The sequence below is a fragment of the Carassius carassius genome, chromosome 39 (genome assembly GCF_963082965.1).
Source record: "Carassius carassius chromosome 39, fCarCar2.1, whole genome shotgun sequence".
NCBI classification, from domain to species: Eukaryota; Metazoa; Chordata; class Actinopteri; order Cypriniformes; family Cyprinidae; genus Carassius; species Carassius carassius.
The window spans coordinates 22,775,416-22,792,479 of record NC_081793.1 but is presented as its reverse complement, the minus strand read 5'-3'; the positions used below and the strand labels follow the sequence as shown (position 1 = coordinate 22,792,479).

The 17,064-nt window shown below is 34.7% G+C and overlaps 1 protein-coding gene across 1 annotated transcript in view; it reads left to right on the top strand.

Annotated features, from left to right (window-relative positions):
• Nucleotides 1-17,064, top strand: part of LOC132121649 (serine/threonine-protein kinase LMTK1-like) — a 55,619-nt gene that overhangs the window by 22,707 nt on the left and 15,848 nt on the right. Inside the window, exons 2-3 of the mRNA XM_059531268.1 lie at nt 8,401-8,534; nt 14,021-14,162. Coding sequence (XP_059387251.1) covers nt 8,401-8,534; nt 14,021-14,162 — 276 coding nt within the window. The remainder of the gene's footprint in view (nt 1-8,400; nt 8,535-14,020; nt 14,163-17,064) is intronic.

Below are 17,064 nucleotides of genomic sequence, written 5' to 3'. Positions count from 1 at the left end.
TTTGGGAGTCGAGGCACAGGATTCCGCCCAGAAACAAGGTTTTAGCAAAGAGCGCAAAATTGTAAAATTGTCTATAGTTATCATCACTTTGAGTTGGAAGGAAATTCTACACAGATTTCTGCTTTTTTTGGTTCAGTCATTCCTGGCATGGTTCTGTTGATTTTAGCCTAGAGCATAAAACTAAACTGTTCCATCTAAATAAACAGCATTTAATAGATCAGACATGTCCATGAATCATATATCAGCGATATTTTTCACACATTTTGGCTTGCCAACTTTTCATTGTTTGCTCAGGGATTATATGACTAGTCTTATTTGACACATAGAAAAAGAAAATCTTGAAGATCTTGATTGAAGGAGAATCATGGGACCTTGATCCATATAAACCATTCCATATTCTTATCTTGCTTTAAGAGCTACTTGGATTCAGGCAAAATCAGCATGTACCATAGCTTTTAAAAGAACACAGATTTTAAATGAGGCCTATAAAAAAAATAAACATTAGGCATGGAAGAGCCTCAAGTCATAATTAGAATATTAAGAAAATGAGATTTGAGATACAGCTGAAAGGGCACGGTGGGAAAACTTGATAGATCTTTTTCTCTTGCCTTCTTTCTCATGCAGATAGCAAAGTGCCGTCTATTAAAATAAATTAACTGTATTTTTAAATAGGTGTAAAGGGATCCAGGGAATGGGAAGGAATTACAGGCCAGTCGTTGAGTTGTTGATTTATATATATATATATATAATTTGCATGCATATTTTAATACACTTAGAGGTAAAAGATTGATCTCCTATAGCCATCTGAATACAAGTTAAGCATGCAGGTGTGTATTACAGTTGCAACGTGGTGGTACGGAAGTTTAGGAAAGGATGACTTTCAATTACATTCCCATTGAAGGTTTTCCATTTAAGGTGGCATATTTCACTGGGAGTTAAATAATCCCCACGTTTGTGAGCCCAGCACGGCTCCAAGAACTTAATGAAGATGGGGGCACCACGGGACACAGTCCTTACTGCTGCTACACAGCTGATTTGCTAACGGCCACGCTTGAGTGTGTGTGTGTGTGTGTGTGTGTGTGTGCATTAACAGATGCATGTATCTTCTTAAAAACACACAGACCCTTGAGTAAGTTTCTTGTTCAAACTTAATTTGAAACGTAGCTATTAGAGGGGATTGAAACCTAAAACTTTTGTCTCTGATTGCCTAAAATAGCATGTTAACACACTGTTAAACTCAGATTTGTATGCAAATTTTATGCACAAGAATGTATGCATTCATGCATAAACTCATCAAACCATTGACTTGTTTACTAATTTCCTATACACTACATTGATTGCATTGATTGATTGAACTAATTGCACTATATTTTAACAGTTTTTTAATGTAAAATCATTTTCTAACTGTTTTAAATTCATTTGAAATAAGTAAATATTTTAATAATTTTAAAAGTTTTAAAATTGCTTGTTTTATTATTTTTATTTATTTTTTCTTCATTATTATTTTACTTTCTTTTATGTAAAGCACTTTGAATTACCATTGTGTACGAAATGTGCTATATAAATAAACTTGCTTTGCCTTGCCTTGCCTACATTGTGAATATCTATAGAAAGAGTGAGCAAAAATCAGTGTATTCATACACTGCTTTAATTTTTTTATTAATATGTTCAGTAAAGACACATTCAATTGATATAAAGGTATAGTAAAGACTTCTTCATTGCTACAAATAAATAAATAATACAAAAAAATATCCTAAAAAAAATATAATGGTCTCCACAAAAATATTAAGCAGCTGTTTTCAGCATAGATAATAAGAAATAACTCCTGAGCACCAAAACAATATATTAGAATGATTTCTGATTCATCATGTGACATAGAAGACTTAAAATATTTTAAAATAGAAAACAGTTATATTTAAAATGTGAAATAATATTTCACAATATTACTGTTTTTAAATGTATTTTTATTCAAATAAACACAGCCTCTCGTTTCAATGTTTAATTGTTGTGGATATCTGTAAAGATAGTCCCTCTATCACAATGTTGTGTATTGTGTGCATGTTTTATGTACTTCCTTTGAGCACGTTTTGAGAGGAGCTGAATTAATTAGTGCTTTCAGTGATTAGAGACAGAGACTGTTTTTGAGAGTCACCATGGAGACTAGATATTGTGACATAGCATGATATTACTGTAGAACTCAAAACAACCAGTAAGTAGCAGTCCTCATTGGGCCTGAAAATGTCATTAGCATTTAAAATAAAGCATCAAGCAGAGATACCATAAAAAATAGACTTAATTTAATAGAAAGCAATGAGAGAGTATCATAAAGGACATAAAATTACATATACACATGGTGATGTACCATTCAAAATACTGAATATTACCCAACAATAGTTGAAAATATTAACAGATTTTTATTTATATATTTTTAAATAGGGATGGATACAGTATTAGCACCATTATATGCTCAGTTATGCAGATTTTTACATTTAGATTTCACTTTGCTGTCATTTTTGCTATTGCCTTTCAGAATTTTTATAATAATATTTTGATGTCTAAATTCGCTTGTACAATTTAAAGGTATCGATTTATGTTTATTGTTATGCATTCATTCATACAGCCATTCATCCATTCTATCATTAATTCCTTTTTTTACCAAATAACATAACATTTATGAAAAAAGTTTTTATTTTAGTTTGTTTTAGTAATTTTGTTAGTTTTGTTATTTTGTCATATTTCTATTATCTATTCTATTATCTATTATAGATATTTCTATTATCTATTATAGATATTTCTATTATCTATTATAGGGGAAGTCGTGGCCTGTCACTTCACTTCGTCACTTATCTCTATTATCATATTTCTATTTAACTTTTATTTTACAATGAAAAAGGTGCTAACAAATTTCGCAACTACAAAGAAACGGCAAGTAAAACATTGAATTAAATGTGAAATTCTGAAGTAGAAAAACTGAAATCATATTTTCTTGCAAAATATACTGCAATAATCTTTGTTTTATTTACATTTTTAGTGTAGTTGTAGTATTTTTAATATTTCAACTTGAATTTCCAAAGGCAAATACACTCAGGCTGTATTTGGGGTCAGTCTGACAGAATGAGCAGCTCTTTGGCCATATGTGCATAATGTCTACGTCCATTTCCAGTTTGTCTGCCGTGGCCTTGGTCCAGCTCCACCTCTAAACCCGTCCCTCCGTTTGCCTTCTGTTCTTACATTCTGTCTCTTCATCAATATTAGGCTTCAGTTTATTAGATTAATCGCTTGTTCACGTTTGAACAGATTGTCTCTCTTTTTCTCTGAGCATGTTTGGCATTCAGCCTCTAGTGTGCCTAATTTTTTGTCTTTAATCTCTTGCTTTTTTCCTGCTCTTGTGCTGACTGCGCAAAGCTGCTGGAGGTGGGCAAGTGAGGGATGTGAATAATGCCAGCACATTAAAACGACCTGAGTATCAGTGTGAGGATAAGTGTGTTTCAGATAGAAATCTCTCTCAGTACAATGTTTAAGCCTATGCACTGTCATTGCAGTGGTTCCTATAGCATTATTGTTCCTGTAATAGCATCGCATGCTTTCTTGGATTTCGAATGATGGCGCATGGCGCAAGCAACACCAAAGCCTTAGGTTCAATTCCCAGGGAATGCATGAATTGAAGTAATGTATAGCTTGAATGCTTTGGGTATAAGCATCTGCCAGTTGTTAGGTAAATGTAAATTAATGTGATTTGGTAAAAAACAAGTGTACCACTTTCTATTACATTATCCTCACTGGCTGTGTGCATAAAAAAATAAATAAGGCGCAATTAGTGTTGTCCAATTCACTAACAGATGACTCATGTGAGCCTTTTCTTTTAATGAATTGCTCTTAATGAATCACTCCCGAGTTTGAATCAGTCTGATGCTTTATTGAATGAGCTAACTTAATAGTTTATTAAACTTTTTATCATTATCAGTCTGAATCAAAGTAATTGTTTACTGATTGACTGAATTTTAGGATTAATGCAATATATATATATATATATATATATATATATATATATATATATATATATATATATATAATATAATATCTGTAACATTAAACTTTGTTACCAAAATATATATATATATATATATATATATATATATATATATATATATATATATATATGTGTGTGTGTGTGTGTATGTGTGTGTGTGTGTCTCAAGCTATTGATATAAGAATGCATCTTGCATTATTTTAGCATTGTTTTTTTTCCTATTGAGAGAACAAGGTAAAATTTAAAAAAAAAAATTATAATGTATAAAATATACTGTATAATGTAGTTTTTACATACAAAACTTAAACATGAATTCACACATAACTAACTAACAAATACATAAGTACATAATGTAGAGGGGGTTATTCATTGCAGTTTATTTATTTCAACTATTTTACTTTTTAGCAAATTGTTGGCAAATTCATATGTTTTTATACAATCTCAGTGACACGTTTTCATACAATGTACTTTTAGGGCTGGTGTTTTTTTTCTTTCTTAATACAAAATCACCACCTCTGTAAATAGTTCCCTTTAAATATTTTCCCTTGAGATCAGGTTAAAGCTTTGCCTCCTTATTTCAGTCCATCAAGTGAAATGTGGATGTAGAGTCATTAGAGCTGCTGAGTTTATGTCAGTTCATGCTATCTGGTTTTGAGAAAAATCTGTGTGTACATGTGTGTGTGCGTGTGCTGACATGACCAGAGGCCCATTAATGCTGTTCAGGCAGTTTAGTTCCTGCGTACGTAAAAGCACATGACCTATGTAAGCGCCAGCCTGTGCCGTTTAAATCACCTGTCAGTCATCTCCACAGAAACAATCAGCTCCTTAATCTAGTTTTATGATTGGTTATCTGGTCAGGCTTGGTTTCTGTTAATAAATCTGCTTGAATGCTGTTGTTTCTGGATGCTGTAAATGAACGGTTCAGCTTGGGGTCTTTTGTCGAGTTCTAGTAGCTTCCCACCAGGACCAGGGTACACGTTTCCTCCAGCTCTCGTGGCTCTGCTCGTGTTCATCCCTCACCCATCTCATCATTTAGTCTTTAGAGCTGCTTCTGCTCTCTGCCTGAGCTCACTGAAAACTGGTACCAACCTCTGAGCTACTCTGGAGGAGGAGGGGGAGGGGGGCAAGAGCAGACTGCAGTGAGAAATTATTATTATTTTTGTTGTTGTTGTTAAAATATAATTATTTCTTTTGATGCTAAAGCTGAATATTCAGCAGCCATTTCTCCAGTCTTCAGTGTCACATGATCCTTCAGAAATCAGGATAATTTAATGATTAAAAATTTAAAAGAACAGACAGCATTTATTCAAAATAGAAATGTGTAACCTCATGAATGCGCTGTTGATTTTATCAATTTAATGCATCCTTGCTGAATACAAGTGTTAATTTCTCCTTAAAACATCATTTTAAATAATCACTTGTTTTCATTCATACAGTATCATTCTTTCATCACATTGGATTATTTGTTAAATTTACTGTAAACTATACTTTTTTATGCTGTCAGCTTTATAAAATCTTCTTAGAGAAGGCCAAATTTTACATGCCTGTGTAGACTCAAACTTTAAACTGTTGGGGTAGAACTATATCTATTAACACTTTGAGTCTATGCAGGCATGTACATTTGGTTTAAAAGACACTATAACAAGTGATAAGAAAATAAATTTATGGCTTATTGTCTCTGCTAGAAACTGGCTTTCTGAGAAATGATTATCATGTGGGAAAATATAGGCTCCAAAAAGCTCTATACTGCTTTAAATCTGATGATTATTGCTCATTTGTTTTTTGTTTTTTTTAGATAGTTTTTTTCTGTCTGGGTTCATTGTATGCTAAAAAAAAACTTTTAAGATGAGAAGTTCCTTCAAGCACTTTAGACTCAAGTTTGATTGAATCTGAAAGTCTTGTAATGCTCTTGTCACTGCAGCACTCGCACTTTGAAAATCAGTCTGGAATTTGAGCTCACAGAATCCAAACGACGTTTCAGAGAATGTGTTAAAATGAAGGTAACTAGACAGTCATCCCAGAAATAGAATGGCGTTGCATGACTAATGTGACTCTGTTAATGTAAATGCTGAATTCTGAAAACGAATAGTGACAGACATGCGTGTAGTTAACACATCTAATAATTGTTCCGTCTCATTTGAGTGGATTTAACATCAAACGTATTTAGATTATAGACTATAAGCACTGAAACCAGATTTATCAGCTAGTAAATTGCAATAAATACTAAAGGAGTTAATAAAGGAGTTTATTACAAATTAATTGAAGGATCAAATGCTAAATGCAAGTATAATAGATGTAAATGTGCATGGGTCTGAAGTCTTCATTTTTAAAGTGTCTTTGTGCCCTGCCTTTAGTAATATGCTCTCATTAAGAGTGGAAGGCTCTCTGGCACACTCTCAATGTCTTCATTAAGACGGGACTCAATAAGACTGATCTCACACTTCTTTTGAAAAAGAAAGAAGAAAAAAAAAACATCTTTACAATTGAAAAGTCAAATGATTTTAGGGAAACTCATTTGAGATGTTCTTTAATGTGTGATTTTATCCCTCATCCTGGAGCAACAGAATCACTGTATTTTTTTTTTTGAAAGGGTCTTTGTCGCTTCCCCTCTGTGCCTCATCACTGCATGCGATCTGATTCATGAATACTAATTTCAGTGTTTGTGCAGATCACTGTGACTCGTCCTTCAAAATAACCGGATATGCTTATGCTCCGAGCGAGACTAGATCTCTCTTAAATACATTACTGATTAGCTGCTTTACCAAGCACTACAGAAGTAACCCAGCTGCTATTCATTAAAGCAGTATCTCTGTAGTGGTTTGGCCACGTGTCTAGCGCCTCTCTTCTGGTTTGAACTGAATGATTCATGTCTGATTGTAATGCAACTGCAGTGAGTGGTTCAGCACCCAGAAAACCTCCCGGCACCAGAGGCAATGAAGTATAGATGAATGCATTTCCTGAGACCTCACAACATATTGCATATAAAACCTGCCAAGTACACAATAAACATATCTTATTCCATATCTTTGTTTTCTACTTTTTTGTCTTGTTTTAGATAGATTGGTGCGTGGATGGATGGATGGATGGATGTATAGATAAATACTGTAGATATATAGATGGATTGAGGGGATGTGTTGACACACGGAGCGTTTTGCGTCAACTGCAAATGTTACACTCATTCTATCTATTCTAGTTTCCACGGCAACTATTGAAGCTGAATCTGGAGTGAAAAAAAGACCTTGCAAGTCTAATAAATAAATAAAGCTAACAAATACAACCTCACTGACAATGAAAATCAGTCATGGTCTTGTTATTTTGTTGTGTTAGATGATGAATTAGATTGTATATTCCTTGTATTATTGATAATAATGCTCTTTATTACTGTATATGCCACTGAGCTGCATATCACAGTATTAGAGCTGACAGTTTTTAAAAAGTGAGAGAAAACAGCAGAATGTTACACTGTCTTCTTCAGTCAATGTTGGTCCTCTTGGCTGCAGCATTATAATTTGTGACCTGCCTGTTTTGCTAATTCCAAATGCACTGAAATCAGAAAATACTCAATGATGGATTATTCAGTGTGTGAGGCCAAAATTCTCTCTTGCTGATGTCATATGGGTACACAATATAGGACAGTTTAATTTCATCAGTAATAAATGCATTATACTGTACATTACATTATTGCATGTTTTCATTGTCTATTCATAAAAACAATAAAACAGATATATTTTGGATTTTAAAATGTTATTAAGCGATCAATTCTCAATTGTCTCATTAAATTTTGATAAAAAATAAAAATAGCCTAATGTCCCCAAATTCATTACAACTGTTCTGTTCATATTTAACAGAAATAATTATTAAATATTTGTTATATATTGTATAAAAGCACCTGTCATTGTATCATAGGTGTTTACTTACTGATCATACGTGTTGACACTTGTGTAAATGTGATTCATTTACAAATAAAGCAATTTCTGTAAAATTGTATTTCATGTTTTCTTGAATAAAATGTCTATATGTGTAAATAAAAAGCATTTTTAGACAGGCAATCTTTTTTAAAAATCTGCTTAATTTCAAATTCATGTTTCAGATCAACTAGTGAAATTAAAAAGGTGGATAAGAGTGGTGAATGGTAATCAGTTGACAAAAATGACAAAAATCATATCCGTGTCATCCATTTGTCAACAACCTTTTTACATTTTATGGCATCCATGTGATCGGTAAAGACCATTGTAGTATTGGTTGTCTAGGAACACAAATAACAGTATCTGAACTAAAAATACTAGCTTGCATTATGTGTATTCATGCTCCCTAATCCTGATTGGTGATAGTAGTTGGTTAGTCTGTGTAATGTTGCATCTGTCCTGCAGATGGCGCTCCACTGAGTGAGCTATCCTGGTCGTCCTCTCTGGCTGTGGTGGCTGTGTCTTTCTCTGGACTCTTTACCTTCATCTTCCTCATGCTGGCTTGCCTATGCTGTAAACGAGGAGACATTGGCTTTAAGGTGAGACCCTCTTTCGTTTCAATCACTTTTAATAGTAGCTCTTAAATTCCATCGGACACAAGCTTTGGAATGAGCCAACTCAGCAAAATTCAGTCCCAATCAGAATACACAGAATAAAGCCAGTGCAAATCTCCACAGTATATTTTCACAGTATCTTGTTAGTCAAAATCATATTTTGAATCTTATTTCATTTTAACTAATTTCTTCTTCCTTCTTACATCTTAAAAAAAAAATAATAATCTGTCAACACTTTGAAATACCACTATGTATGAACAAACTTGCTTGTCTTCCTTTTTTCTTTCCTTAAAATTATTATTTTTTATCTTTCATTTTTTAAATGTAAGTTTTTTGTCTAGATTTATTCTGTTTATTGTGAAGTCAAAAGTTAAAAAAAGACTACTTTTCTTGTAACATCTAATGCATGTTTGTTTCTCAGCTATAATATTTTAACTGGAAAACAAATCATATTTATTAGAGTTTCTGCAGCACACCAACAATGATATCAACAAGATCATTATATATTATACTGTAAATGTTCCTCATACCACTATGAATTTATAAAGCATATAATGTGCATTAGTAATGTAACACTTTGCCAGAGGCAAAGATTTATTATACTATACTATACTTTACTCTTCAAAATGAGTAAACAAATAAGATAGGATAACATGAAATATTGATCAGTTGAAATTATTATGTGAGGATAAAGAGAGCATTTAGTGATATGAGAGTCATTAAACTAACTAGGAAAAAAATACATTAATAATAAATAAATAAATAAAAAATGAATTGTGGAATCCCACAACTGGCCAATCACAATGAAGTGCAAATACACTGATATAAATGGCACATCTCTTAAGATTGAATCACTATTTAACACTGAAAGATTTAACTGGGAGAATCACACTTGCCAGTCAGCAATGAATTATCACAAAACATCTCTCTCTATTGCAATTTCTTGGCCTGTTGGCATCCTGCACTTATGAATGAAATTGTAAAGTCTGAAGAGCATCACTCATGAATCACGTCTGAGTCTGTTTCAGATCTGTAGGAACACTTTGATCAACTTGAAAAGTAGCACAACACATGCATTCTGTTCAGCTGCATGTCCTCTTGCCCTTTTGAGGTTACAGAGTCCCAGAGTTTCAGAGAAAAGCAATTTCTTCAGTGCAAACCACTTAGTCCTGTCTCATAAGGTTAAAGGAATCGACGCAGGGAAACAGTCGCTTCCCTATAGAAGTGAATTTATAGTGAACAGCGGAGGCCATCAAACGGCATATGGCTACAGATCTCAGAGCGCACTGTGCATTTTTCAGCAGCAACTTTAAAGTGGGTCAAGGCACAGGAGAAATGAGACCCGTGTGAGTGTGTGAGAGAGCGGAGGATGGTTCTTTCATGCTTCTAAGCACCTGGTCTCCTGTAAAGGCCAAATATTTGTAATTACAGTCCCTCAGTGGAACTACAGCTTAGCGCTTAAACATCAGCTGCTGCAAAGAGACTCTTCCTCTTCCCTTTGTCTCTCTGCGTCTATTATCCAACACATTTTCTGTCTATTTAACACTCTTTCATTCTTGTAAACAAGTTGGGAGTCTTACAAGCCTGAGGGTAATTGATTAATTCATTCCCCTTTAGCATTCTGGAAGCCTCACATGCACACACAATCCATGAGTGCTGAGAAACAACTGTTTGTTAGTTTGAGGTGCAACTGTAATACAGTGCTTATATAAGATGCACCAAGTGTGTTTTATGCTAATATGTTAAGTGCTGTATATGCTGGGCTAATAATAAACACTCAAGTGGTGGTGAACAAATTAGTGTGAATTTGCTAAGTTTATCAGAATCTTCAACAAGTCAGTGTTTTTAGACCCTATGTATAAACCTGCAGGTTTAGTGTGGTTCACCAATGATGTTCCTCTGTATTGTATATTGTATATTTTATATTTTATTATATTCAATGATTACATTTAAACTTAAATTAGTAGTATATATTTATTTGTGCACCTATACTGTTCAAAAGTGTAGGGTCAGTAATTTTTTCATTTTTTAAGTCTCTTATGCTCACCAAGGCTGCATTTGTTTGAGAAAAACAGTAAAAAACTGCTATTATAAAATATTTACACAAATAAAAAAAAAATAAAAAATACTCCAGTCTTCATTGTCACATGATTCTTCAGAAATCTTTGTAATATGCTGATTTGGTCCTAAAAAAAATAAAAAGCATTATTATTATCATAATTGCAGTTATTGCAATATTTTTGCAATATTGCAATATTTTTGTGGAAAGTGATTTTTTAAATCATTCTCTAAAGAATAGAAATGTAAAAAGAACAGCATTTTTTTTTAAATAGAAAATTTTTGCAACATTATAAATGGCTTTACTGTCACTTTTGATCATTAATTGCTGAATAAAACTATTAATTTCTTTAAAAAAATTATGACCCCAAACATTTGAACAGTAATGTATTTTAGTTTGATAAATATGCAGAGATTCAAGATCAAATCTCTCCAAATGATTGCACAAATAAAAAGAAAACAGATAAAATAGAAAAAGAATAGAGCAAGCTACTGTTAGAGGCCTTTTTTGATTTGTTAATTGTATAATGAATTAAAAAAAAAACAAATAGATAGAAGCTAGGTTTTTTTTTTTCAATGAAAGTTAGTAAATGAATAGAGTGCAAGTCTTTTTTTTTAAAGAATATAATTAGAATAGAGAGCGCTAAAACTAGAGGGTCAAATAGAGATGTGTTTTTAGCCGATTCTTGAAGAATGCATACATGTGAGCGTGCTCATTTGTGCCAATGGCTGGAGCAAGGGCCTGTCATGCACATGTGAGAAAGAATGAGCGCGAGGAAGGAACAATGAAGAAAAAAGAGTGATGTCATAAGCACAGAATGTGAAAGCCTTTCCCAGTTAGATATTTTTTTTCAGCTTCACATTTTTATGGAATCGTCTCCACTATTCTTAATCACTGGTTGTCCACACTCTCATGGGAAGAACACAGGAACTGCCCCTCCCTGCATTCTCTCAGTCTCTCTCTCTCTCTCTCTCTCTCTCTCTCTCTCTCTCTCAAGTGGAGGATCTATTTACTTTTTATTAGTATGTTATCTTGAGAGTTAACATGATGTATTCTCGGGACCTGGGTTCTCCGGTTGTGCAGCAGCATGGGCCAGTTCCTAATGTTCTATCCGGTGAGGGATCCGTCTGGGGTCATGTGGGCACCTAACAGGTGCTCTGTGAAGAGCCCAGCAGTGCAGGTTCATGGGGTGAAAGGGAAGAGATAAAGATTCAGCACAACCTGATGTAACACTTTCGCATTTAGGGCAGGTAAGACGAGATTAATTAATCTTTGGACTTTGGAATAGTGTTTTCTTCAAAAAGTTGAAAGTTTAATTGGAATAATGGTTAGTGTGCTATAAGTTACTTTGTAAAATATGTGTGCATATCATTTAATGTGTTGTTGACTTAAACGTGTAATTCACCACTAGTGGATACAGTTACAGTAGTCTAAAATAACAGTTTACTTTTTTGTGTGCTTGATGTTGTACTGTTTAAATGTTGCTGAAAAGTCTTTAACGGATTGTTTAATAGCAGGTTCTCATTGTGACAACTTACCCCCATGTAGTGTGACAAAATAATCTTCTTTTTTTTTTTTAGCTATTTTCAAAAAAATATTTAATCTAATCCATTATTTTTGGGTGAATGTGCTGTCATGTCTTAAAAATAATCCTTAAAAACAAAAAAACAACAATTATATTCTTTGAATAGACAGTATAATACTTGCTTAAACCAGATGTTTCATTTGATGATATCAGTGCAGAGTAGAATATGTTTCTGATTATTAGCTTGATGTGATGAAAATGCAGTGCGAATCAGCTGGCAGGAATATTTATCCTGTGACTTGAGTTTAGCAATGTGGTTTCAGGCCAAATATTGCAGTCCCTCAGTTAGGATCACAGCTTGCCTTGTTGGGAATCCTAGTGCTGTCTGTGTAAGACAGTTTTCGGTAGCGCTGCTGTGCGCTGAGAAGATCAGGAGCCGGGTCATATGGCATCCGTGTGGGGCGTGTGAAGATGTGGATGATGGGGCCTCTAGGGGAACTTGAGTGTTTGTGTGTATATGTCTGTTAGCTTACGCTTTTAAGTGTGTGCGACCCCTCTAGGTCACTGTTTTCCATTTCTTCAACCCTGTATCTCCGCAACCGAATTCACAGAAAATTTGTTTGCATCTGGAGGAGCATTTCCGATTTCCAGATGCTGCCAGATCTCGTCTTTACTTAGCACTGTCTCGACTCTCTTTGTAGTTTCACCATACCCATGGGGAAAGAAAAGCATACTGAGGAAGGACATACAAGTTTAAAGCTCTTGAGATTAAATGGTGACTGATTATGGTGACGTGCTGTTTAATGGACTGTTTAATAAATTGTCGTTTGTTACAGTTAGCATTAAATGTTTTTTTTATTAAAATAATCAGGTTCATGCTCCTAAACAGTCACTGATGTTTCTTTTCAGTTTAACAATCTGCTTGTTTATTCTTGTACATCAATTCCCAAAACACACACACAAACAAAGGGTCCTTGAATCCTTCCCACAAAGATGGAATTGAGCTAAGCAACATACAGTAATACAGCTATTGGGATCTCTAAAAGTATTTTTTGAACTCCTTTTGAAGATCTTATCATAAATGGCTTTATTTTCTTTCTTTATATATATATATATATACACACACACACAGAGAAAGAGAGAAAGAGAGGTGAAATATACCCTACCCAGTTATCAGGGAACATTCCCATAACTTTCATCAGTGTTTTTTAATGTAATAGGTAATATAAATGTTAAGACAAAACATTCTAAAAATAATGTTTATAGAACATTCTCATACACATACACTTTTCATATTTAATATACATTTCTGTAATGTTGAGGAAGGAAACATTCTTTCAGTGCTCTCAGAACGTACTTGTGACGTCATTGACCTTAAGGAATTAAAATCAAAGGTACTTAGAACAATGTTCTTGGAACATTCTTATGATGTTTTTATTATTGTCTAAATGTTTCTGTAATATTAGCAGGACATTTATTATTATTCATAGGACATCCATATGATGTTTTTATAATATTACTAGAAAATGTCCTTAGAACGAAATTCTTGGAATATTATAAATAACCGATTAACCTAATCTCAGGAGAAAACATTTTTGTTTGTTATTCTCAGATTGTCCTTTAATTATCAGAAGGATCAACTAACAGCTAACATTTCAAAATAATAGAATGGAATGTTCATCTAACATTCATACGTACAACCAAGAAGAAACTTTCTTAATACAGAGATAATGTTACTTAATAGGAATGTTAGCAAATTGTTCTTAGAGCATATTTTTGTTACATGAGCAGACAATTCTTTTTTCACCCATTCACCCACTCTAGTCAAGTGTTATACTGTTATGCTGCTGTAACCTCTGACCTCTATGTTTTTCATTGCTACCATAGGAATTTGAGAATGCAGAGGGAGAGGAATATCCAGCGGATATGTCCATGCCGGCATCACCTGCATCACACACCGGTCCTGACGTCTACATCCTGCCTCTCACCGAGGTCTCGCTGCCCGTCGCCAAGCAACCAGGCCGATCAGGTGGGTCATCATCACACCGTATATGTGGAAATTGCTATATGAGCTGGACCAGATGTGATAGCACTTACGAAGGCACAAGACTATTGAGGATTTCCTCCCAGTCCTGAATCCACTCAGACCCCGCTTATGCAACGAGTTTCACATTCTCTGGATGAATTTTTTTCCCCAGAGGATTTTGTTAATGTGTTCGGTCCCGCTTCCAACCCAGTGTAAAATCCAGGAGAGACCAACGCCCTGCTGCTGCCTCCACTCTTCTCTCCTGGGACAGACTCTCTCCCACATCACGGCCTTGCTGTGGACCTTCAGAACCCAGGCCATCTGCTCCATGCCGATGGCTATCAGTGTTGTGCAAAATTCACAATTAAAAAAATTTATTCACAAATAAAATCAAACTAGAAAAGGCTTTTTAAACTTACTTGTTTATTTAAAAATTACAATTAATGTTAAATTTCGGTTAATTTGAAAGTTTCTTTCATTAAAATTCATACTGAAATTCTGCTTCCTTTTTTTCTACATCAATTAGAAAAAAAAAAGTTACTAAATTAGGATTTAAAAACCATTCTCAATTCAAATAGTGCACAACTCTAAAAGCCACGGAGAACAGTGGCTTTCTTTTCTCAGTCTCTCTGAACTGTAATCTATGGGTTGCCCTGAGACCACAAGGCTGGCGGGAGCTAATACTTTGAAGAGAAACAGACTTTTCTTTTTTTTTTCTTTTTTTTTTTTTTTGTGATTTGCATGTGCTTCACTGATGCAAATTCTCTTGTTTTTCAGTACAAACATCCTTAAAGATAAAGACTTGTTTACATTTTCTTACCCCACAAGCAAATTATCTTGAAATCCAAACACTTTTTTCACTCCAACGTTTTTTTGTCTTTGTTTTCCGCCTTTCTCTCTCTTATTCCATTTCGATCAGCACAATATCTGCCTGTTGCATAATGCCGCCTCAGTCAGCCTACATAAATGTGCCTTGGAATCTGAGGAATCTGGGAGACGATGTGTACAGTCCGATCCATGGATACCCTGTCTCCCTCTTCCCCACAACAGCTCACTTTATTATAGCCTGGCAGGCCTTAATGTGGTGTGATTAGTAAAGGTCAGAGGTTAAGGAGTTGTGGTTTGCTGGATTCAGCTCACAGAACTATCACGCTCTGGCATTTCATTAACGCGATAAGTGAATAATAGATGCAGTATTTTGCCAACGGACATATAATAATGCCAGTTCATCAAAGTAAAAATCCCACTATGGTTTCCTTCAGTGGCGGTTTCTCCATTAGGGCGATTGAGCGACGCACCACCAAAGGAAAGGGAGGGTTTTTTTTTTCTTTTACATTCAATCACTGTGTTATGCTAGCTTTCACTATTCTAGACTGTTTGTGCTGCCTCTAAATAGTCCAATCAGCATCGAGTCGCGTTTTGTGTAGTACCGCCCCTTTTTGGGTGATTTCTGTCAAACTGAGAATCACCCCGAGTGCTCTCATAGACTTCCATACAAAGATCATTTTTTTCGAACTGCAGGCACTGGAATGCAATCTCAATGAGTTCCGGGAGGGCTAGCCCTAACGTTTCGTCATCGTGCGTAACCTTAACCTGTGCAACGACTGATGGGAACAGTGACATCCAATAATATTTAAAAACTATGAAAAAATGAAAAACTACTTTAATATCTTTATCAAATGTGAAAAAAAACAGAGAGACTGCTGCATTTGTCAGCTGAACTTGATCGATATCACGGCGAACATTACCTCAGCGCAGATTAATTATATCGTGTCATTAAAATAAATACTATTCATTCGTTGTAGCAATAAGAATAAATTGGCAATTAAAGATTTAGGACAACCAAGACCAAATGTAAACATCAAACAAGTATCTACAAAGGTCAGGGAAGTCGTATAAATCAGGATTTTCGAGGACGTGGAATGAGCGGAGAAAAAGGCTAATAGGCTGCGAAGTAGCTGACGCTTTATTCTGCTCATTTACAGCTGCATTTTGTTCCATCACATGAGCGTGACGGACATCGTATGGATGACTACAGGTGTCACCGACATGCATCATCTCCCAGATAAGGTGAAATAACACGAAAGAGCAAAGATGCATCTGGATAGTAGGGAGCAGTGTAATGTAAGGGAGAAATGTAATATAAGTGAGTCATGTAAGTGAGGAATGTGATATAAATGAGCAGTGTAATATAAGTGATTTATGTGACTTCAATTATTTCTTATTAAACTGAAATCGAAGTAAAACTATTTTTTGGAAAAACCACATCCTTGTGTCAGTCTTCATTTGCTGCTGAATTTTGTTAACACGCATATAGGAACATAAGGAGAACAAGAGATTGATTCCTAATGTCAGTTTATTTTCAATTAATACTATAGTAGTTCAGTTCCCTTTACTTCTTTAACTAGCCGTTAATTTATCATTTGAATGGGTGACCTATCCTCATTAATCAAGCAAACATTTGCCCCCCCCCTGAGAGAATTGGCAGGAGCCGCCACTGGTTTCCTTTATGGTATAGTAGTCTGCAACAAGACTTTCATAAGAAGCGCTGGTTTTAGGAGTGGCTGGAATGATGTCACTCCATAAGGATGAGGTTGAGGTAAGATATACAAACCTCCTGCCACGACGCGCAGGTCTCAGTCACCATGACACAGATAGCATCTGTCTGTAATCAGATGTGTCTTTCTTCTACTAGGATGTAAGTTAGACAAATGAAGAAGCTAACTGTAATGTTTATCATCTGATTTGAGATGTTTCAGCCAAAGAGTTTATGTATTGCACTCTGGTGTGCAGTATCCACCCCAAAGCAGCTGTGCTCATAAACACACCCTAAAAAACACAAATCTATATCTAAGCAAGTGAATTCATCATTTCATATGCAACATGCACACACCCTCTTTATCAC